This window comes from Serinus canaria, chromosome 5, assembly GCF_022539315.1.
Source record: "Serinus canaria isolate serCan28SL12 chromosome 5, serCan2020, whole genome shotgun sequence".
In the NCBI taxonomy this organism is placed as follows: domain Eukaryota; kingdom Metazoa; phylum Chordata; class Aves; order Passeriformes; family Fringillidae; genus Serinus; species Serinus canaria.
This window is the reverse complement of record NC_066319.1, coordinates 21,774,460-21,798,666: the sequence shown is the minus strand read 5'-3', so window position 1 is coordinate 21,798,666 and position 24,207 is coordinate 21,774,460. Positions and strand designations below refer to the sequence as shown.

Below are 24,207 nucleotides of genomic sequence, written 5' to 3'. Positions count from 1 at the left end.
TGAATCTATGCACATGTTTATTTACCCTTAGCTAGGGCTAAGTAGGGCTGACACTAGATTCTATATCCCAAAAAGACCTCTTTGAGACAGCTGGTTCCCAAATAGTTATATCTGACCATCATTTAAGAAAAGGGAAACTTCACATAACTTAACAATCTACAGTCTCTTTACGGAAAGTGTGAAGAAGAATTAAAAATTACAACACAAGACCTTATAAGAGAGTTAAGAGCATATTCATTAGAAATTAAATATAAAATACAATGATGCTGCAGAACAGAGAGCAGCACACAAACAAGACTACCCCCCCTTCCCTACCCTCACCCCAATCCAAGGAAACACACCTATATAGTACAAATCAGAGATCTCAAACAGGGGGGAGAGGAGGGGGCCTACAAAGTAATTTTCTTGCTATACAGAAAATATATTATTTGCTGGAAGTCACCACTGAGTTGTTAGGGGCCAAGGGTCAGTCAGTGCTCAGGAATGCCCCTGGAGGCACACTGACCCCTATTGCTTCCCCACCAGTTTGCTGAACACATCATAGATCTCTGGTTTTTCCTGGGCAAATTGCTCGGCTGTGTTTTTCTGCAGCCAGTCAGATGAACGCATCTGTTGCTGTAGGAGGCCAATGAGGTCACCAAGGCTGGAGTTACTGGCACAGATAGGGTCCTGGTGGCGGGATACAAAAATTACTTCATCTGTGCTATCTGCTTTGCCATCCTGATCTGATTGACAAGGCTGCTCCTTCTCCTCAGCCAGTATCTCCTGCTCACGCTCTTCCAAAACCTTGCGAATCCGTTGCATACCTGCAGTGGTAGGAGGAGAAACACCGGTGGATTAGTTTAAGCCACAATTGTCTCCAAATCCATCAGATCCAGGAAACAATAATGGAGAAAGGGAGAAAAAAACAGAGAAGATGAGAGGATAATAAAGGCTAAGTTTAGGATTAAGAAGAGAAGGGAACAGTGCTGCAGAAATTGTGGTGAGAGGAAAAAGAACATTACTCACCTAACTGCAGCCGATGGGTCTTGTCAGCGAAGATGATGCGGAACCATCCAGGTTCACTGCACTCAAAGGCTTTTCCACAGGACAGGAGGACCTTATTATCCAGAAAACGCTTCCAGAGCAGCAACTCCTCCTCAAATGTGCCTGTCTTAAGGTACTAGGAGAGTCATCAGAAGGGCCAGAGGTTAGTACCATATAGACTACATCACTGAGATCCTCATGAATTTGTGATTCCCATAAAGTCTGCAAAGGCCAAGGGAGACACTGTTTACCTCTGAAGTACAGCAGTTGTGATGCAAAGGAAGAAATGGGGAGGGAAGTGGCTTGAGAGTAGTAAGATTCCTGCAAGGAGGGAAGTTCACAGATTGACGAAAGGAAAAGAACAGACTGAATCATCTGGCAGTCCTTCCCTCTCCTCATCAGACGACAGATTTGTTGAAACAAAATGCTTGTCACAATATAAACCTTTCCTCTAGATGCAGTTGCACTACATGCCTGCCCTCACCCCAGGAAAATCCTCACTTCCTAAAACTACCAACCTTTCGGAAATCAATCCAGACAAAGAAGCCTGCATTGCGGTTGAGAAAAGGAACTCCAAGTGTCTTCAGCTCATCTGTCACATACGTATGGGCAGCTTTTAGGCGGGCATGGTTGGCCCTCAGGTACACCTGGTTGATCCAGTCTGACCAGAAGAAGAAGATAAAGAAAAGAATCACAAACTGAGGAAGTATTCAGATCTGTTCAAGCTTCCAAGACACTCAGTGTCTGCTTCACACTTCACCTCCTTTTTTTGTTTTTTGTTTCCTCATATAACAGAAGAACAGCCAAGAAGTATTTTGCAGTTTCATGTCTGTGCAGAAGAGTGACCCTGACCTTCCTGAGGAAGTTTCCTTACATTTATAGTTCTTAGTAATCCAGAATTGTTAGCATTCCACCCTGGGCAGAGTTTGAAGCCCATTTCCATTTCCCTTGTCCTACACACCTGTATTCTTTGTTTCTGCTCATCTAGTTCTAGATAATACTGGCAATTTCTGTATAAATAGCTACTCTGCTTCTTCCAAGCTGCTCCTCTAACTCTGCTGATCAGGAGCTCTGCAGAAATGGTGCTTTTCTGCAGAGCTGTCAGGCTGTCAGACCTGTTGCATGGGCAGCTTCAGGTAATGGAAGACTGTCAATTAACGTATACAAAGAGGACACCACTAGGGAACGTAAGGGAAGGGGAGATCTTCCAGGTACTAAGACACACAGAATGGCAGAAGATTGTACATGGAGCTACTGACTCACCTCTGTCTCTAAGCAGCTGGGCAACCTTGTGCTGGACAGGTCCACAAACCCCATGGAAATAACACAAAGAAGCCACCGCATTAGCAACATCTTGGTTCTCTGTATATAAAGTACCAAAACGAATCCCAGAAACAGCAAAATCCTGCAGAAGGCACAGAGAGACTACTTTATTACACTGAACAGCTGGGATCCTATTACTACTAACTTGATTTTTCCAGCATGAGGAACTTGAGGAGCCCAGGCCAAAACCTAGCAGCTACAAAGGCACAGCACAATAACAACCAGCACCCACCTTGGTTATGCCCCACATCACATGAGTCCGCTGTGGATCAGGCAATCTGTATGTAGAAGGATGCAGATGGGCAGTTAGTGTCATAGGTGCTGAAGCTTTTGGATCACCAGTGCAGCATTGCAGAAACAGAGAGGCAGCATTACACAATGACAGACAGTGCACCACCAAACAGCAGTCAAGCAGGGAAAATTCAAATGTGACCTAACTTTAGAAGCTAGGAACCCCTTGAAAGTAGCTTTAGACAGAATTTTAAAATATTCCAAAGACACAGATGCTTACTGTGCTAAATTTTACATGCAGATTTCCTGAAGTTCATACATTTAATGCTAGAAATCAGGCTTCTGCCAATGTATTTTGTCTAGAATCAAAAGTGATGTTTTACATCTAAGCCCAGCAAGACTGAGCTAACAGTTAACCGAGAATATTTAATTTCCTTGCAACTGAGCACAAAAAGATAGCTAGCAGCACTGGTGAAGACTAGAAATTAAAAAAAAAAATCCAAACAACTCAACACACCATATTTTAAAAAATATTTTAAAAGTTTTTTATCTCATTAAAACAATACCTAATAAAAGCCATTTTTCAGTCTGTAACACTACTGTGATCTGTGACTACTCTACAGAAAATTAGGAAATAAACACCAATAGAAAGTCCTTACAAGCATCAACAGAAACATGGGGGAAAAGATGTTTAGGAAGGAAGAAGAGAATCACCTTCAACAAAAGAAAAATCTGTTTTCAGTATTGAGGACTGTCAAAACCAAATATTAATGCACACATTGAGAAGTATACCACAATAAAAAGCTAGCTACCATTTTTTATTTGCTAGATTGTATCTGACAAAATGCATTTGCCATTCAGAAATTACCAAAAAAAAAAAAAAAAAAAGGTATAAATCAGTGTAAGGTGGATTCAGAATGTACTAGCTCATAACTTAACTTCCAGTCACTAGTTCTCAGCAAGGCACCATGTTGAACTGTCACTGGAAGATGGCCAGGGAAGTAGGAGCTGCTTTACCTGTCCATGCCTAGGACACTGTGAAACGTGGCTGATTCATCAAAAACTGACAGCATGTAGATCTCATCTACTATCACATGCAATTCATGTCTGCAAAAAGACAAAATGGAGATTACAAAAGAAGGCTGCTTCTGGTTTAACAGAGATAAATTCAGGCCTCTAAATACTTGCTTTATACAAAGAAGAGGGGATGCCAAATTTTGCAGAAATAAAGCAGCTTTTCTCAACTTAGATCTATTTTGTGTACATTGAAATGATTTGAGGTATATCCACTTAAGTGTCACCCACTGTAACCATGTAACAGGAAAAAAACCCTATCATTGCCAATGTGAAAATTAATTCCTATATGTACTACCCATCTATTTAGCATCTCATAGAATCTGAATCTCAAACAGTATTATGATCCATGATGAAACCATATATACTTCTTTGTCTTTACAGATACAGAAAAACTGAGAGGAAAAGAACTCAGCTTCCTACCAGGGAGGCCCAGTGCCATAGTGTTTCCTTGGACCACTGAAAAATAAAACTTGCATTCCTGGATACAAGTTGCTTTGCCACCCCAGATGATTGTATGGTCCATGATCCCAGGACTCCACTCTCCTTTCTTAAGTCTACCAATGTGTACAAAGAACAGACTATTTGCCTGACTTAAAAGATATTCACAGACAAATTCAGGGACAGCAAGTGGTCCACCAGATTCTGAAAGCTGTATCTGACTCAGGATATCTCAGCCTTCCAAAGTGACATACCTTTTAGCAAATTCCAGGTAATCCCGTAGCTCTGACAAGGAGTAGATGTCCCCAAGGGGATTTTGGGGATTCAAAAGAATTAAGGCCCTTACAGTGACACCCTGCAGAATACAAATACCACAGTATTAAGAGAGTGTCTATCATGGGATAAATTTTCAGTTCCTCTACTTGAGCAGTCCCTCACTTGAGTGTGACACAAGATTCCCCTGAAGCTTCCACAATGACTTTTCACCTCAAAGTTAAATTTGTATGAGAAAACTTTCAGCCACAAATTAAGAATTTTTTTGTTTACAATTAAATCAGTTGCAAATTGAAATGAGCAAAATATTATAGAATTAATCTATGATTTTGAAAAGAGGGAATTGCCCCCACCAAATAACTGGTTGCCATCTGGTCAACTAATTAATGAGAAATATGGTCTCACATGCTCTCAGTATGGAAGTACTTTTCCTGAGCTGCATTAGTAATTGGGAAATAATAAATTACTGAAGACTGCCCATGAAAGTGGCAAGAAAGACGATAATTTGAGTTAGGTGGATGCAAAGTGTACTCATTTAGAGCACACTTGGCTGGAGATGTCAGAGATGGTAACAATTGAAAGATGCAGCTAAACTTATATGGGACTTAGGACAATGCCAAACATACAGACTAACTCTTCAGAAAAGTGATATTCACTTGCATTTTATCTTCTAGAGTTCCCTCCTGCAAAAACTTTCAGCATTCTTAGTGTATTCATCTGCCCTGCTATGTAGAGCAGTCAGTTTCAGGTAACTCAGCTGGCCTTGCTGAGGGGGAAATCCTGGGTAGTCCCAAATTTTAGTGCATGCCCAAGTACATTATTTTTGGTTATATGAATGGGTTCCAGTGCTTTGTGAATTGTCTGGTTTATCCTTTTGTGCTGTGACCAAAACAGGGCAGACACAACACTGAAGGATTCCCCCTAGAAGTGCCCCTGAGTTCGCAAGCCATCATCTCAGATGATCTATAAGGACAACCAGAAAGCCAGGTGCTAGGTTTTGAAAATGCTTTGATCTTTAGGCCACATCTGGGATGTGACATCTCCAATATATTGTAAACGTAGCTGGTAATATGAAGCTCAGCTAAACTCACCTCTGCCCGGGCATCCTGCAAGGCTTTTTCCAGTTTTTCCACTGTAAGCTGAAAAGGCCGAGTACTTGCTCCAGTAATCTGAAAGACAAAAAAAAAAATTAAAAAGACAAAGTTGTTTCAATAGAGACTGTCTTGAGCCAATCCACTGACAAATGTTCCCTGAAAGAAAATAAACCCCCAACAATAATGACCTAGCAACCATCTTCTTATCCTCTTATACTACAGAGAGAATAAATAAATCAATAAGAAAAATCAAAGAAAAGTTCATCATAGGCTGGCCAAAACCAGAATTTTCTTGCTATCCTTGAATAACTAAAGCAATGCAAGATCTCCATCTGCTCTTCCACTCTGGGACCACCTTCAGTAGGACACGACATAACTTCTGTCTCCAAGGTTCAAAATGGTAATTTTTTTCCTTTCAAGGACTTTTACTAGGACTATGATACAAGAAAAAGACAAAACTGGAGTCCAGATTCATGGTCTCAAGTGACTTCCTTGTAAACCTTGTGTCCATTTTCCCAGCAATAAGTTGTGTACATATCCACTGGGTGTAGTGTACCCTTGTTCTGAGAACTGCTTGCAGAGATTCCCAAAGCTCAGCTATCCAGTTTAACTACAGAGGTTGTTATTCCCTTCTCCCAGATCTTACCTTACTGTCTAAATAGACATACACCAGCTTGACATTACCATAGAGGAAGATACTCTGGGTAATACCACCATAAAAGGGAGTAGCGATCAGAATAGCTTCTGGAACCAAGAAAACAAAGTTAGTTACCAACAGGTCACAGTCTTCTCTCCTAATGTGCTTTAGCTAAATATGAAAGCATTTTTACAGCTGTGTCCCTTGGAAACACTGCAATTCTACTGCCTCTTTCTTCACTTTATTTTTACCTTAATTCTTTAATCTTAAGTGCCCAGGTAACCAGTAGTATAGCCCATGTCTAGTCTGGCAAACTAAAACAGGGCACCACAAAAAACAGGGAAGGCAGACACAGCAGGCACCAAGTGTGAGTGCATGACATCTGCAGACCACGGAAATTAAGAATTCCACGGCACAACTTTGCAGGAAACAAGAACTTTACAGTAGGCCAATGCCAATTCCACTACTTCACTTCTGTCTAACAGTATTTAAACAAAGTAGCATTATTTCCCAGCAGAAAAAAAAAACAAAACAAAACAGTGTTCCAACCATCCACTTACCCCCCGGATCACAAAGGACTGTAGCTAATGCAGAAAATAAAGAGCCACAACCATTTAAAACAATCACCTACAGAAGAAAGAGAAATGCTAGTGATAAATCCATACACAGAAAGTCAACATTATAAAGCAATATCACTGACAATATCACTGAAATAAATTTTCTCCCTAATTCTCCATTAGAATTTTCCCGCTGAAATCCCACTTCTACCAGAATAACTTTAATCCTGTTCTTTCACAGACACTTTGTTCTAGTGCCATTTTTCATTCTAATAAGCAGTTTAGAAAAAGGATAGGCTTAAAGCAGGGGAAAAGTTGGGGAGCAGTTCTGAGATGCTAGTAAATCAAAATACTTTTCAACAGTTAATGTATATTATAATTTCTTTATGGTAACAGCAGTTCTGACCTCTTGCAAATTTGTGCAAAAGTGGAAACTATTGTCTTGTACAGAAGCAGGTTTGACTCCTGCTTCTACAGGACATGTTCACAGGTACCATGAGTTTCATTCCTAGTATCAGGAAGAATCTGGTGACTTGAAGAGGCAGTGATCAGCAAACTGATCAGTGGTAACCTCAGTTCACATGAAGTGTGGGGGTCTTTTGAATTACTGCAGCCAGAAAAGCAATGGCTGCACCATCTCCTGCTGCCTTCAGCACTCATCAGACAGGAGCTCCTGACCTCCACACGCCCCTATGCCCAGGCTGTATCTCCCACAAGTCAGCAGGTCCTGCAGAGATTGCAGAGATTCAGGTCCTGATGTCCTTCTAGCAACACTGCCACACATTTTACAGGCTAAAACTAACTCTTGATTCAATTACAAATCTCTGTCTTGAGGTGTAACAGAGGAATGCAATGACATGGAACTCAACTGAAACAGTGGGCACTCTTTGTCAAGGCGGAGGGATACAGGCAGAGTAGGGCCCTGAGCTAAATAGGGAGATCAAAATGTAAAGCCCCACTGAGAATACCAGCAGGAGGAGTTGGCACACAGAAGTGAAACATGAGGCAAATATACAGTAGGCTTGAAGTGTTCTGTTCTGGTGGAAGTGTGCATCAAAAGCTACTGAAACACAGAATCAATCTCATTTACATTATAACAGCTTGCATTCTTACCAAATCATTTGTTTAAAAAAACAGAATTTGAAACTTTTTCCCAACAAATGGCAATACATTAGAACAGACACCAATGGACACTGGGTTACGTACGTTCTCTGCTTTGAGAGGTGCAGGGGCCTTGCAATAATAGGTCAAAAATCGAGCCACTTCTTCCCGTAAACTGAAAAATACAAGAAAGCAAATAATGATTCAAATATTCTCCAAGAGGCTGGGCTTCCAAACCATGTTCACATTTTTGGAAAGTCAAGTCAGGGACAGTACAGTCTGATGAAAATAACTAGAAAACAGGATAGCTCTGGCCCATGGAACAGACATGATTTTTACACCCAGCAGAGGTGACATGGATAATGTCTATAATGGTGCATGCATTTCTGATGAGCTTTAATCTGGCACAGAAAAGAAGGATTAACAACACCAAGTGTTCACTATGTTTCAAAGAATTGTTTGGAGTTACCAAATTTGTTAATGTATACAAGTGCTTTTAAAAAAAATTTCCATCTTCTCTCACATAAAAGGATTTTTAACTGGATGAGCTGGTAGGACAGCTAATGTAAAGTTTTTCAAAGAAAAAGATGATTTAAGTGACCTAGAAACATTTTAACTAGAGAATGTAGCAGAAGAGGTTTCCATTCATCCATTCTGTTTATTAAACAAGTAGTCAAAAAGAGAAGTGTTACAGAAAAGACTTACAACAGATGCCCTTTCCAGTCAGGATACTGAAGCAGTGAAGGGTCCATCAGATTCATATCAGCCTGTGTCAGCTGGGAAAAATGAGACTCATTAAAAGCCCAGTTACTGATACAGGAAATATGGAGATAGACAGGATCCTTGCACAGGAACATATCTGCACAGACACTTGTGCAATTTCAACAGTTGTAAAACTGGATTGGGAAGGCTACTAACCATCAAAATTAATGCAGCTTGGAGAAGCAAGGACCAGCAAACAGATCTGTGATACTTTCAGGTTGTATGAACTACAGACTTCTGCTAAGTTATTGCAGCCAAAACTTCACTGCACAGAAATCTACAAAAAGGATGCAGAATAGGCAACATACGATGCCCATAACCAAGGCATCTGCAAAAGACTTTCTCAGCAAATGAAGCAAACCCAAGAGTGTTTTGCCCAAGCTTTGAGGACAAGAGCTTTTGTCTGGAAAAATAAGTGCCAGTAGTGAAAGCTCAGGTCCAGACTGTCAGAAAGAGTTAGAAAGGAATTTGAATCAGAGTCAGATATGCATTTTCCTTAATTAACTTTCAATCTATTAATTTTTTTAATGAATTACAGCTTTCATTTATGTCTCAGTTCAAAGTTATGGCAGCTTCTTCAGATTTATTTTTCTGATCAGTTTGGTAAATGTTGAAGTGTAACAGGAGCTTTCAAAAGACATGAGAAGACTGAAATTTTCTTCCTAATAATTATTCCCCAGGGCAGGCACTTTGTTCCTTTTAAGAAGTTCATTCTGATCTCAAAGACAGATTGAGCTGAACTGCGGAGGTACTTTTAAATATTTATAATTAGATAAAGTGTGCACACTGCTGTTACCTAAATATTTTCAAGGTTTTAAGTATCAGGGTTTCACATAATCCAGTTCTGTGGAGTTGCAAGGGAAAGCACAGCATTGATACAGGCTGAGGGAACATTTTAGATAAACAAAAGGCAATAAACAAGTATTTTATACAATGCCCCTTCCAAATATTTAATGACAACCAAATTTATGAGTTAATACTTAAAAAAGTAAAGGTGGAGATGATGCAAGTAGGCAATAGTGCAAAGGAGGAGGGAAGTTCCACATGCAGTGTGAAAGTTTCACACTTGATAACAAAACCATAACATTTTCTATAGGTGTTTTAATAACTGGTGCCAAGCTCTGGAGTTTAAAGACAATGTCCTCATCCCATGCAGAATTACAGCCTGATAGTATAGGATAAAAGTTCCTTCATTCTGCTGTACATGTTCTTGGAGTCTATGTAGTTGCAAGCACTGTGCCTCCTTACATCTCTCTCCTAAACTTATCTAGAGAAAGAAACACGAAACATACCAGCAGACTTGGCCAAAAATGCCTATGAATTAATAAGAGGAAGACCCCTAGAAGTTACATGTTAAGTGTTCTCTAATTTAAGGGTCAGAAATTGAAAAGAGAAACTGGATACATTATTCAGTGGCAGCAGTAAGTATTTTTAATCTCAAATAGCAAAAAAAAAATATTTGCCTACAATCCCAGCTGATGCTGCATCAGCTTCAGTGAATCCATACTGTTACTCAAGGCTGCAAGGACTGAGAAGCTGACAACATCTTTGTTCTGCTTGTTGTCACAAGCATGAAAACTCTACCTGAGAAGTCTCAACTCAGGGCTAATTAAGATGCAGCTGACTACTGTCTCCTTCTGCACTACTCACCGCAGACATGGTGTTAGTTTAAAGGGGAAATGACAGTGAAGGAAGGCACCACCTACACAGCCTAGAAAACACCTTTCCGTGCAGGCAGCAGCTCTGCCTCTGTTCTTTTAGCTGGAAGGCGGAGTGGTGAGGTAGCATCCCCTGAGCCAGTGGAGGAGCAGGCAGAAACTAACAGGGAACATTTTGAGGGTGGGAAGTGGTAGAATGGGAGAAACCATGAACTTCAAACTGCAGAGACTGTCCAACTGTCCAACCCTGAGGCACCTTCCCTCCCCGCACACAACCACAGGTAGGAAAAAGTGCTACCTGCCCACCTCAAGGGCTGCTTGCCACAGGCAGTGATTTTAATGGAAATCTAGAAGCATTCCTCTACAGCATAGTTCTCTTGTTTCCTTTCGACTTTTTCTACTTTTTCAGTTCTGCTATGTGTTGCACTCCTCTCTCTGCCTGGTACTGACCCACTCCGATTTTGAGAGATTTCACTGCTGCCACACTTGCACATTTCAGGTGAGTTCAGAACTGGGTGTCCAAGTTGTGTGACTTTATAATGGACAGGTGTAAAGATACTCAAAATGAAACAGAGTTCAAAAGCAATTTTAAAACATATGTATTAAATAATCTACTGTGAGCAGGGGAAAATAAAATTCACCTTATTTTCATCTAGTTTTCTGAAATAAGTACATCCCCAGAGGGAAAACCATCATGAAAAGGAAGAGAAAAACACCCATGTTCCTATCCTCCTGGAAAAATAAAATAAATAAATGTACAAGTAGTTGTATTCAAAAGTGACTTCCAACAAATTTAAAATACACAATGAAAAACTTCACCAGAGAAACCTGAGTAACAGCAGTAACTCTAGGAAAGTGCAAGCTTTGAAGAGGGAATGCACAGCAAATTCAGCATTTTATTTTGGAATAGAACTTACCCGCTTGGACATCAGGTCAAAGCAGAGCTTGTTCTCACTAGTGCCAAAGTTTATTATACCCTAGAAAAAGAAACAGTATTGTTTATAGACACATAAAACATGTGAGTACATCACCTTAGCTATCACTTCACTAAAGTGCCTCCAAAAAGCTTACACAGAAAAGTCAAAGCACAGTTCACATAAACTTCACCACATATATAACTCAAGACATGCATCTACGTGTGTACATTTCCATATATATCCCAAGCACTTGGCTTCTTACTCAATAATAATAAATTGTCTGTAAATGAACATGTACTAACAGTTTATTCTTCTTTACAGAACATATTTAAGCTAATCTTTAATTCACTCACTATTGTATGTAACTAAAAAAGAAACCCTAAAACAACTCTGAAAAAAACAAGGTTAACACTTCAACAGCAGTTTTAAACAAGGTTTTGGATATGTTTCTTTATCTTAAAAGCATTTGTTTACCATTAATTACTATTCCACTCTACTGATTTGCTCAAAAACCATACAAACATGTAGTCATGATAAGTAGTTAAAGTACTGAGTTTGCCCCTCTGAAGAGATGACCCTACAGATCCAGGTTTATGATTTGGCCATACACAGTATGGCATTAGATCCTGAAGAATTCAAATCTACTAGTACATTCCCATTATTAGAAGAGTTTGGGTAAATTAAATTTTAAAATGTGAAAGAAAATTGAAGCAACTATACACTTCTGATGATATTAAAGTACAAGTCCAATTTTAGGTATTTGTTTAAAAAACCTACCTCCTCTATAGACAACAGCTTGTAGAAGGAGAAGACTTTACCTCACAATACACCTTGTAACAAAAACTTCCCTGGGTCTTTCTAGTTGAACAATCTAGTTTCACCCCCACAACACAGGGCAACTAAACTCAGGGCAAGTAATAAAATATTTTTAAAGTTTGAAGTAGTTAGTTCAGTATGTGAACGAAGGATCTAATTAAAAGTAATCCACATATAAATTACTTACATTTACTATACTTGTTACTTAGTAATAGTTTGCCACAAACTATTAACACAGCCTTTGTGCCACAAGAGGGCTATGATGAGCTACTTAAAACTGAGCAGCTGAGTGTAAACGGGCAGAAAAAGTGCTGAGTGTTATTAACAGTACTAAAAAAAAAAAAGGGCTACTACTTAGTAGTTCTACTTCCTGCACCCATCACCTGCAATAATCAGATATAATCAGATAATCAGAGATGGTCCTCAGTGAGCAATAGAGGTCATGAGGTGGAAGGAGGAACATGAGCTCTATTCCTGCAGATCGTTTACATCTTTCAAGGTCTGCTACTGCTATTACTACCCTGATTAAAAAATCAGAGTGTGCAAACCTGACCTGAACACAGCATTCATCCTTGGTATCTGGATGATCCACAAAGCTACTTTTAATTTCTTTTCCTCAAACAAGCAGTTTTACTCACCTTGTATTACTGAGATCAAAAAACACCACGACACTTCTAGCACATCTGCCAGCAAACGTCTAAGAAACATTTTTTCCCTAGCAAGGAAGCCAGGAAAACACTTTAGGGTTCTTACTCACGTTGGGGTTCTTGTCTTCATCATACTTGTCAGCGTGATAGGCTTTGTACCCTTCCTCAGTGGAGCCCTGAAAAGCACTGGCAAAGTTGCCACGAGCAGAGAGGTAGGGGCTTCTCTGGAAGCTGCTGGTGTTACAGAAGCTGTGCATGTCAACCCTCCTCTTGGCAAGCGGCCGAACCCTCATCTCTTGCAGGTTGCTCCCTCTTCCTCCCATTCCCTCAATTTCGAACAGTGCCTGGCTGAAGTCCAAACCCTGAGGCATGGTAGCAGAGGAGGAGGAGCCACTATGGCTCTGCTTTAGGATGCTGAGCATTTGAGCAAAGACATTGAACATGCGAAACTCATGTTCCCTCTCCAGTTCAAACCGGCGCTGCTCCAGCTGCATCCGACGCTCCTCCACGTCCAGATCTCGCTGAAAGCGGCGTTCTTCCATCTGCAAAAAGCGCTCCTCCATGGCCCGCTGAGAGGTCAGAGTCTTCAGCAGGAGATCATCCAGTGGGTCCCTCATGCGCTGGCCTTTCCGCTTTTTTCTCAGCCGATGCAAGGCAGAGAAGCCAGGCCGGGGAACAACATTCTGGATCCGTGATGAGTTTGCCATGTTTGGCTCACTGAAACCTGTGAATACACAAAAGCAAAGAAGAAAGTGCAGCAAGCAAAGTGGCATGGGCATGTCTTGCTTCCTTCTGCCCATTGTAAGAACAACCTTTTATCTACCACTGAGTTTATAGCAAAAAAAAAGTAAAACCTGTCAGGTACATCCTGAGGTTTGCAAACAGTTTTTTAAGTTTGTTTTTAACATCACACATTGGGCACATCATGATGCTGCCAGCTCCAGCCTCTTACATGGTTTCCGTATAAATCCGAATAATCATCAGCTCCCTCCACTAGGCTCACTATGCAAAGCACTCCAGCCAAGAGGACATACCACTTCTTCCTGACCTCAGACATTAACCTCACATTTGTTATCATCTCTTCTTCTCTAACAATTCATGGTCTTCCATCAGCCTGTCCTAGACTGGTTTGAAATCCCCAGGATTCCCAGACTGTACCCTTCCTGGTAGCTTACAACTGCATTTTCAGCGCAGGAATCTCACTCATCTCCTGTAAACAAATACACTGTTTCTGCCAGTGACTTTCAAAAACATCTTCTTTGCAAGTCCCACCAAATAGCTTACAAAGTCAGGCAATGATTATTTCAAAGTATACTTCACTGTTGAGTGGGTTAAAATATTACATCTGGAACATGTTTTAAGACAATGGAAGGACAGTTTACCTGCAGGTTTACAGTGCAAACACAGCAGAAGAGGGTGTCATGATACAACTCAGCATGAGGCCAGCAGGCAGCTCTGGTTATATTCAAGTGATGCGAAATAAGCATGCAAATGGGTTTTTTACTGTCAGCATTATATGGAGAAATCTAACTAGCCCAACTTAAGGAGTTCTTTGGATTTCACACATAGTATTTTGCCTAGCTCAGTAATTCTAAATTTTATTTACCTGCAGTGAGATACCTGCATATTGGGAATGGCCAAAACACCATAAATTCAGATATCAGCCTTCTACTTTAAAGTTTTCTGGAATGTGGAAAAAACAAGGATCCAAATGTTATTGAGAAAACCAGGTGTCTATCTCTGCACCAGAAACAATCTTCTCTTTCTGGGAAAATGGGCAGAAACCTTATGCTGGAATGTAAAAGGCTATCCCTACCTGAAGGTGAAACACTGGTTTCAATGGGAATCTCCACTCTGGAGATGGGAGAGTCGTTTTGGGCCCTCTCCAAGAAGGCTCTCTCCATCTCCTGTTCTTCAGGGGAGCCCTGCTGGTAAGACATGGCTTGTGGGGGCTCTGGGGTCAAGCTGTGGTCATCAGAGTTCACCTCCTCACATTTGATTTCCATCAGCTCAGGGTGCTGGGAGTGTCCAAAGGGCAGAGCGGAGGAAGTGAACTGATGGTGGTAGCTCTCCACCATGCTGCCCTGCAGCACCTGCTGAGCCATCATGCTGCCGCTCAGGGAGCCATAGGCCAGGGCCGGCCGGCTGGTCAGCACCCGGTCCATCACCTCGTAGAACTTCCACGTCCGCCCGCCCCGCGGGGCCTTGCTATTGTCCTTGATCCGCCGGTACTCCAGCTTCATCTTCTTGATCTTCTCCCGGCACTGGTCTCCCGTCCGGTGGATGCCCTTCTCCCGCAGCACCTCGGCGATGCGGTTGAAGACGTGCTGGTTCCGCAAGCAGCTCTCCAGCTCTATCTGCACCGACTCGTCGGCCCAGAGCTGCAGCAGCTCCACCACCTCGGGGTCCGACCAGTTACTGCCGCGCTCGTACTTCTTCCCACGAAAATCCATCGCTCCCGGGGCCCCGCCCGCCGCTCGCCCCGGGCTGCGCACCTGCCCCTGTCCCGCCGGGAGGGGCTTTCGCACCTCGGCCCTCGAGGGCGCCCGGGCGGCCCGGCCTCCCCCAGCCCCTATCGGGCTGCGGGGCCTCGGGCACGGCTCGGCACGGCTCGGCTCGGCACGGCACGGCTCAGCCCATCCGCTGGAGCCAGGCGGAGCGAGCTAGCGGGGAGCCGGGCCGGCATGTTCACATCCGGGGTGACGCACATGCGTGCAGCCTTATTCCGGGATAACTTTATCCCGTGCCAGGCGCTTGTCGCGCTCCCGGGGCCGGGCCGGGCTCCGAGCGGCGCCGTGCGGTCCCTCCCACTCTGTCTCTTTTCCTCCCTCCCTGCCTCCTGCCGTCCGTCCCTCCCACGCCCGGGCCCGGGACGAGGCAGCACCGACCGTGCCGTGCCGCATCGCCCCGTGCCGGGCCGTGCCGAGCCACGGCCGCGCCTCCCCTCACGGCGCTCGGCACCGCGGCCCCGCCCCTCCCCGCCCGGCGCTGCCAGGCACGGCCCGGCACGGCTTCGCTCGCATCACCCCCGGCTCCGGCCCCGGCGGGGCGGAGACCTCGGGAGCGATGCCGCCGAATGCCGCCGGTGGAGCGGCCGGCCCAGCTACCACCGCGGACCCGGGCCCGGGTCACTGGCGGCGCTTTTGCCGGGGGCGGGCCTGGCCTGGCGAGAGCTGCGGGGGTGCGGCAGCAGCCCCTGACAGCGGCTGTCCCCGCTGCCCCCGTGTCCCTCGGGGACGGAGCACTGCCGGCCGCTCCTGGGCACCAGCGAAGGACCTGTGCCTCCAGCAGGGCCGTCCCGAGCGACCAGGCATTACAACAGCTCGTCCCTTTGTTTACTCGCCACCATCCGTGAGCTGCGTGGTTCAAATCCTCCCGAGTACGCACTCTGTCCTCTACCACATCTCTAACTGGGCTGAATGCAAGATTTCTTCCTTTTCCTCAACACCACAGCAGCTCGGATTCCCTGCAGGGATCTGTAAACGCGGAACTCGACTTCACAGAGCTATCCTGCCGCGTCAGCCATGAGGGTGGCCTCAAGCCGCGCTGCAGGACAGAGGCAGCAGCACCGCGCCACATCAGTGCAGAAATCTCAGTGCAGACCCCAGTCTGGCAGGATAAGGACTGAGCCCTAAGGCACCAAGTACAAACATAACCAGTAACTGATGAGGAAACCAGAATGACACATAGTGTGTCCATATCCTGTATCATCTATGGCCAACGTACAGGTGGTGAAACACATACTAAGTTTCTAATTTTCCTCTTAAACCAAGAGATCCACTTCATTGCAGCACTAGGTTTTTTTATCCATTTTTATCTGTTATTAGCTTCATTCTGGATTTGAATAAATAATTCACAGCCTCTATGATTCAATTTCTCAGTCTGTGAAATGAAAACAGAAAACTTTATCTTTGCTAAATTTCATTAAATACTTTGAATACTGTCTTGGGAGCAGGGGCAATAAAAAAAAAGAGGGAAAAAAAAAACCAACCTAGCTTTAAAAATCACACTACCTTTCTTAATAAATGATGACCAGAAAGAGTAGTTTAGATTTTTTAGTGGTCTGCTGAACTAGAGTTTGCATTTCCACGTGTCCATAAGATGTGCTTTTACTTTGCTGGCTTTTTTTCATGGGAATGGCACTCTATGTTCTACAAGTACATATTTAATTACATAAGGACTTTTACATAGATTGTATTCTGGAGTACACAAAGACCAGGGCAACCATGAATAGAGTCATTGATGACAGAAGTTTAGTAGTAAATATAGATTAAAGGCAGCATGAAATAGCCTTTTTAAAAAGCTTTTCAAAGAAGCCTGAGAGCTTGGGTAGAGTCTGTTATACCTGAGGGTCATAACTTGGCCAGGCAGCAGCAGAGTATTCTCAGAAGTAACCTGTCATATATCCTGGCATCAGGAAAAGCCACAGTTTCAAAATGCAAACATTAAAAGGAATGGAACCTAGATTTATGATATAAAAAAATATTATAGATCTTGAACTATTTTTCATGGTTCAGTTGTTTTCACTGATAAAATAATAAATTAATTTGTTGTGACATGGGATTTAACAATGATGATGATGATAATAACAATAATAATAATGAAGCCTTAAAACCATAAATGCCTTCATGCTGCAAAGAGGATGGCTCATACCAAGCAGCATGTGCATTAGCATCTCTGCTGTCACGCTGTTTCCCTCTCCCAAAGAACACCCTTCGCATCCCCTGCCCGGAGAGGCCATTTGGCAGCTCCCACTGCTGGCCCTCGGTGATCCAAGGCTGCACACAGCAGGACCTCTCTGACCTTTGGGCTCCATCCACCGTGGCAGCGCGGAGGGGCCGCGGTGGGCTGGGGCTGTCCCTTCCAGGCAGGCGTGGCCGGCGCCGTGACGGGAGGCAGGTCCCTGCAGAGGGTGCTCCAGCCCCAGCTACCTTCCTCTGCCTGCCACAGTGGGTTTGCGTGGAAACCTGCGGGTGGGAAGGAACATGTAGGCCACCCCGGCAGGCTGGGAATGTGTTAGCGAGAGATTTAACGGGAGAGCCAGTTGCCCAGCAGGCTCGTTTTCCAAAAGTTCAGTACATGGCTTTCCGTGGTTGGGTGTAAAGGGAAGCTTCTGCTGCAGTCAAGTAAAACACAAGAGTAAGAGTGTCTGGCATGGGAAAGGGGCTGGGTTGGCTCTTACAATGCTCTAGATCAGAGGAAGGTTACTTCCCAGGATGTTTAGTGGCTGCTGGCAGCGCTTAAGTAAACCCCAGAAGCGCTGTGACCAAAACCACAACCACCTGATGCCCATTTACGTACTGCCTTGGAACCAGATAAACTGAGCAGACTGAGGTCTATTTCCTAAAAGATTACTCTAATAAAAATTCATTACCATAATTGCAGTTTACAAATTAAAGTCCAAATAGACCATCGAGACGAAAAACTTCATGCATCTCCCTAGTTTGGTAGATTGTTTAAATAAATAAATAAATAAAATATTTTGCACTTTTATTGAACAAATGGGCACAAGTTAAAACTCTCTTAATTCTGCTAGTTCTTCTGGATCTGAGCTACTGCCAGTGGTAGTGCAGAAGAGCACCCCCAGGCACTCTCTGTTCTGCATCTGATTCTCCAGATTGCCAAGAGGCACTAAACAGCTGAAGCCAAAGCAGCCTTTATTTTTACATTTTTTAAAAACTGATCATTGTAAAGAAATTAAAAATACCCTTTCTGCTTCACAGACTTCCTAGTCGTAAAGCTTATTAGTAATACTCATTATCCACTCAATTTCCTGCAAAACCCCCCAGGCCAGCCCCTGAAAACCACAAAAAGCTGACTGAAACAAAGCACCTCAACCAAAACTAAGGCAGGATCTCATCTGTACCGAGAACTTCCTTCCAAACTTATTACTAATTCTTCTATTTCTGTATGTTTATTTGGAGACGAGTTTACCTTTCAGAACCAGCAAGACCAAACAGCCATTACAGATGCCTTCTCTAAGGGTTCTTATTGCATTGGCAGGCACATGAAGGGGTGGGGAGTGTACAATTGGCTTTGCTAAATTAAGGTATCACTTTAATAAGCAGCTGCAGCACATGGGCATGAGAGAAGAGAAGCAAAAGTTTCTGAGGGAGTCATATCCCAACGCATACCCACAGGGTTATTTAAGATACTTCACAGTAAAGCCCACAGAGGGCAGTAGGGCAGTCTTCAAAAATACTTTGTAAAGTGGAGCTGGACAAAGAAAACTGCAGAAGAAAAAAAAGAATTTCGCTGTTCAGTTCCTAGACTTTATGGGGCTGATTCTTGTTTTTTTCCCAAGTGTCAGTTTTGTGCACCATTAAACAGCACATTGCATTCCCAGTGAAATTCTGAGCAGACCCATGGGACCTGTACCACTGCAGGCAGAGGGAGCTATTGGAAGTGCTGAGTGTTTTCCACCCTCAAAGTCAGTGTAACAGCTACACAAACAATTAAGGAATTTTGGTTTATACACTTTCTGTGGAAATTGATAAGAGCCAAGTCTGCTTACTCATCCCATGTAAATATTTAATGGTATTCCCTGGAGCAGGAAGTGGTGGTTGGACTGGGGGTGTTTCAAGTACTGGCTAACCCTGTGACTAAAACCAAACAGAGATAAAGGGAATCTAAGTGTCTAAATAAACTTTTTAGAGGGATGCAAGAGAAGAAATTGATCCAGTTTCCTATAAAACATTCTCTTCTTCAAGATACCTAAATTTCTGTAGATTTAGCTGCCATAATATGATTTCTGTAAGCTGTCACTGAATAGGTGTTTATGTTACAGATTAAATGGTGGCAAATTTCAGGGCAGGAGCAGATTGCACTTCTGCTAAACTAATAAGCACATCACTAGGGAGTGACAGGGCCTTTTCTTCTTCAGGGTGAAGTAACACTGACTGATGCCACAGACAAGAAGTCAAACCAAATATATCTGTTAGGGCAAATAAATTTAACTTTCCATATGACACTGACATTTGTCATACTATATGCAGGGAAAGCTCTTGCAGTGCTTCATGCTCACCACTAAGGCTTGCCAGGCACTCAAGGCCAAGGGAAGCAAAGGCAGATTGAGCACTTGCAGATTCACGCATATTCACGCATACATGTTCCTTGTAGGGTTCATTGAAATTGTCATTTTCTAAACAACAGAAATATTGCATTGCTCTAGAGAAAAAAGGCTGAGGCTGAGAGAGGCTTCACTATGAAGAACATGGTATGGCATCTGACAAAGTGACCTGTTTGCAGTTTCTTCATAGTCACTGATAGGGGAAGAGGACTGCGAGGAAAAACCATGTTCAAGGGAGTAGAGGTAAAGAAGAGCTACTGGCTCTAGCTAGAAAATGGGCACTAGAAGTAGCTTCCCTCTTAACATGTTGTTTATATTAGTCAGGCATGCATTTTTGTCTGGTTTCTCTCTTTTTTGGCCATTGCTGCTTCTTGGGCTGACTCTGATCTGGGAGTTCTTTGCAAATGTTTTCTCCATGCTGCCAGAAGACAACATCGGTCATTTCAGAACCCGCAGATACCAAGCCAAAAACCCCTCAGTCTTTTTTGTGGCCTCCAAACTCAGATTCACTGATCACTAAGGTAAATACAAGAGATAGAATTCCTTAAGTAAGGACACAACAAAATCAGGTGTCAACCCATTTCTCTCCCCTGTGCCCTTCAGTTGCCATGATTTATTTTTTTTTGTCTCTCTAGTTTTACGTAAGGCATATTCAGGATCTGTCCTATTTGCCTTAAAAGAGAAAAGCCAGACTCAAGGAAGAGCAGGCTAACTGCCCTTATCTGATGCTAAAGATAGGCACAGAGACCTCCATGTTTGGTCTTATACAATAAACAGTTGGAATTCAATTTCTATATAAAACCATGGGTGAGAATTCCTCTGTATTTTAATTTATAATAGTGAGGAGCTTATACTGCTTTTGCCTGAGTTAACTACATGAGCTGAAACTGGGATTTTGTTTCCTGTAGCATAAGTAAGAGCCAAGCAGGATACTTCTAATGTTCCCCAAAAGGACCTGTTCATTCACACAGAGCCTTTTCTAGGGAGTGCTGATGGTATCAGTGCAGTTTTTTGAGGCGAGCCACTGCTACAAGTGTCCTTGGTTTTTAAAGGGCTCTGCCAGGGCAACTCAATTCTGCCAGAGCCCCACAGCTTTTCTGCTCTAGACTCACTGCACTGACAGGAGAACATCATCCTCACCCAGGCCTTCTTTTCTGCTCTGCCACGCCTGACAATAACAAATGGTGGTAACATTTACTGGTAGCCTTTTGTCTGAGGCTGAGCCACAAAACTTGTAACTGCTTGCCTTGATCAGAGAGCTACAAAGACAGCTCAGCTTCTGCTTTCCTGAGCGAAATATAATCCCCAAAAAGGAATGGTCCCCTCACATATTGTCATGCTTTATTGGCAACTATTGCTAAATACCATTTAGTATTTTTTGTCTCTTTAAGCTTTTCTTTGTAGTCAGTTCATGAGAGATAGAGACCTTTCTATTCTCCTTCCCTCATTCTCCCTATCTTGTGCAACAGCTTCAATGATGTTGCCCTTAAAAAGTCAGCAATTGCTCTCAGGAACATTATTGTCCTTGTGCAATTAGCAGTATCTCAGGAAACAGCCTGAGACCCTTTGGGTCAACCCTGCCTAGTGTAATGGCAACTGCCTGATCTGCACAACTCTTTGGTGTCTCATCCAGCTATGCTATCATTACCTGAACTTAATGTGGACTGAAAATAAAGTCCTGTCTTTAAAAATTATTTTAATGCAAACTTCTTGAGAGCAGCCTGGGGGAACTACCACTGTCCAGCTGTGCGAGGGAGTGAATGAGAGGGAGGTTTTCGAGCTGCCTGAAATAAATTTTTAAGTAAGGCTGGCAGAGATTTTATGCTACTATTTAAACTAAAATAATCACACTGGATTGATTTCTGTCTGGACAGAAGAAGTAAGATTTGCACAAGGTTTTGATAGCTGTGAGTAGATATTTGCCAATGCTTCTATGAGTCTATCTTCCCTTCAAAGCTGTGCATGGATGAAAAAATTGGTCAGGAAAAGAAATGTGGAAGTGGTTGGGATAGAAGTCAAGTCTCCAAGACTGGAAATCTTCCCAATTTCTCACATGGATTCAGAACCAGAACTTGAAATCCCTTCAAAACCAGCGGCCCCCAGAAAATTAAATTGAAGTTGGGGAGAAGATCCTCCTTGTTCCAACAGCTGTACAACCTGTCATTAGTATTTGCAGACTAAAATAAGGCAGAAACAGTCAACAGAATTGTGCAGGTGGTGCTGTTAACTTTGTTTCTAAACAGGCTGACAAACACCTCTTTTCTTACTGAGTGATTTCTCCTACCCTTGGCCCAGACTGGCAGGGACTCTGTCTGGTCTGTTCCACAGTAAGATTACCAATAGCTTAAGACTGGAAAAGAAACTTCTTTGCCCAAAGGCTTGTCGTGTTTGCACAGCTACCCTGTCTGGGTTCCCTGTTGTTGTTTTGTTATTTACATCTCTACCTGTGGCACCATGACGATTCCTGGAAGATGCAGAGCTTTTGAAATTTCACTGAAAAGACTCCCAAACTCTCCTAAGCAACTTAGTCAATGCTCTTCTGCATTTGGAATGAGAAGGGCTTCCTAAAGGCTAACCCTTATCTCTCCTGCTACGATGTAAGTTGTAAGGGAGAGTTCTTATCCTATCTAGCACTGACTCCGAAAATTGTTTTTCTTCTTTCACAACAAGCTGAGAGGTTAGTGTACAGCCTTGTCAACAAATTGGAAAAATGTAGAGAAAATCTTCTCTAGACATCTGATTTTTGTTTTCTTGTCTCAACTCTCTTATCTATGGCTTTTGTGAAACCTGCAGTCCATAGTTAGGCATAACACTCAATCCAAAGACCCACCAGTGTGAAGCAGAGAAAGAAGGCTGTTTCAGAGACTATATTCATGTCTGTTTGTCTCGGGATAAGAATGGTCTCTTAACAGTAACAAAGCAGTTGAAACATTCATTTTGTGATCACTTAAAATCATGAAAACCTTCTTGCTGTCCTGCAAGCTGTCACCTATCTTGCATTTGTGCAGTGGATGATTAATTCCTATTTTGTACCTCTCCATATTGAATATTATTTCATTTCATCCTCCAGTGCCTGGAGACCCCTTTGAATTCTGGGCCTGTTCTCCCATGTGCTTGTGTGCCCGTCAGCGTGACACCACCATCACATCTGATAAGCATTATCTCTGTTGCACTTATGATGCCACTAAAGACAAGAGTCTTCCCATTCCTTTCTCCCATTTCATGCAAAGCTCCCAGGAATGTTCAGTGAATAAGCTTTTCCATGGGACTGTGACTGAAATTCATGGAGTTTCACATGGGATCTGAGTCCAAAGCTGCCTTATGAGTATCATGTGAAGGAACATGGAAAACCTTCACCAAGTCAGAATACAGGACATCTCCTTTTTCTTCCCTGGTTGGTTCATCTGTCAGAAAACAGAGGGCAGGTGACTCTGATAGGATTTCTTCTTGACAGGTGTGTGTGCCTGCAACTTAGCACTTTGTTATCTTCTATAGGTTTAGGCACAGCTCATACTTCCCACTTTGTCCAGAAATTACGACTGTGGTGACTACTGCCTAGTTTGTTCCACTTCCTCTTCTCCTTTCTTCAAATCTATCACTACATGCACTCTTATCTTACACTTAGGAATCTCATCCCTTTCCTGTGATAGCTCAGAAATATTTCCTAATATTTCTCAGTCAGTTCCCTTAATGCTGGACTTCATCAGGGGTGCATAAAGACGTGTATCTGAGCAGTGCCTGAACCATCCTAGTGTTGAGTGGAACTACACAAAGCCAGCTCCAGTCTCTTACAGGCCCATTCCCTTTGACACTGATCATGAGACAACCCAGTTCTTAAAGCACAACCACCACACGCATGCTTGTTGAGTCTGACCTCCTTATCTCTGCCAGACCCCACTGTTTCTTCTCACTAGTGCGCATTGCAGGGGTGCAGACCCATCCAGGAGACTCTCGCAAAACCACTTAGATCTGCTGGTCCTGAGTGTGGTTTGGTTCGACATGCAGCTTCTCCATCCCAATAAATAGCGTTTTCTTCCCGACCAGCCAAACAATGGTGCGTAGACCAACATGCATCCCATTACATTGGTCCAGTTCCAAAAAGGTTAGCAGATGGAAATACTCTTAAAAATACAGTTTGTGGTCACCCCAATCTTGTTGTCTGCTATAGAATAGGAAAATGCCTTGTGTGTTTATGACTGCAGCATTACAACAGAGTCATACAGCTTGTTTCCACTTTACAAGGAGAGGCACAGGGCAATTCAGTGACCTATCACAGGTCAAAAGAAATACTAACCAAAGATTCTTCTTGCAGAAAAGAAAAAACCAAAGATGCTGGATATCTTCTCAGAGTTCAGTGCCTCATGATAACAACAGTTTCATTTATCCAGAACTGGAATGCCCCAGAAATTAACTATACCCATTGTTTAAAGCTAACAAAAATAATTCTCCATATCTTACAGTTGAAGCAAAACACAACTGGAGTACGATAGTAACAGTTTGCTCTTACCTGTAGACTTTACTGGAAGAGGAAATGGACTGACAGTCAGATTTTGCCTTATGATCCTGGGTACAGGTGCAGTT

At 42.9% G+C, this 24,207-nt stretch overlaps 1 protein-coding gene across 2 annotated transcripts; it reads right to left on the bottom strand.

The window, feature by feature from the left end:
• Window positions 1-24,207, bottom strand: ACCS (1-aminocyclopropane-1-carboxylate synthase homolog (inactive)). Of its 2 annotated transcripts, none has more exons than XM_030240513.2 (15): window positions 24,134-24,207; window positions 12,668-13,281; window positions 11,095-11,154; window positions 8,463-8,533; window positions 7,863-7,932; window positions 6,660-6,726; window positions 6,109-6,206; window positions 5,460-5,537; window positions 4,350-4,450; window positions 3,598-3,687; window positions 2,582-2,627; window positions 2,290-2,431; window positions 1,545-1,687; window positions 1,009-1,162; window positions 1-806 (listed from the first exon to the last, which is right to left on the bottom strand). In XM_030240513.2, the coding sequence occupies exons 2-15, from the start codon at window positions 13,262-13,264 to the stop codon at window positions 508-510; spliced, it is 2,016 nt and encodes a 671-aa protein (XP_030096373.2). In that variant the 5' UTR covers window positions 13,265-13,281; window positions 24,134-24,207; the 3' UTR covers window positions 1-507. The 2 variants fall into 2 exon arrangements, with proteins under 2 accessions (XP_030096373.2, XP_009100709.1); XM_009102461.4 differs by lacking the exon at window positions 24,134-24,207 and adding an exon at window positions 14,374-15,365.

Excerpts from the sequence above, each read along its gene's own strand:
- ACCS (XM_009102461.4), bottom strand. The coding sequence starts at position 15,010 with ATGGATTTTCGTGGGAAGAAGTACGAGCGCGGCAGTAACTGGTCGGAC. Across the intron at positions 5,538-6,108 it reads ATGTCTATTTAGACAGTAAG|ATTACTGGAGCAAGTACTCG; the intron begins GTAAGATCTGGG and ends TTTGTCTTTCAG. Across the intron at positions 4,451-5,459 it reads TGCAGGATGCCCGGGCAGAG|GGTGTCACTGTAAGGGCCTT; the intron begins GTGAGTTTAGCT and ends TGTATTCTGCAG.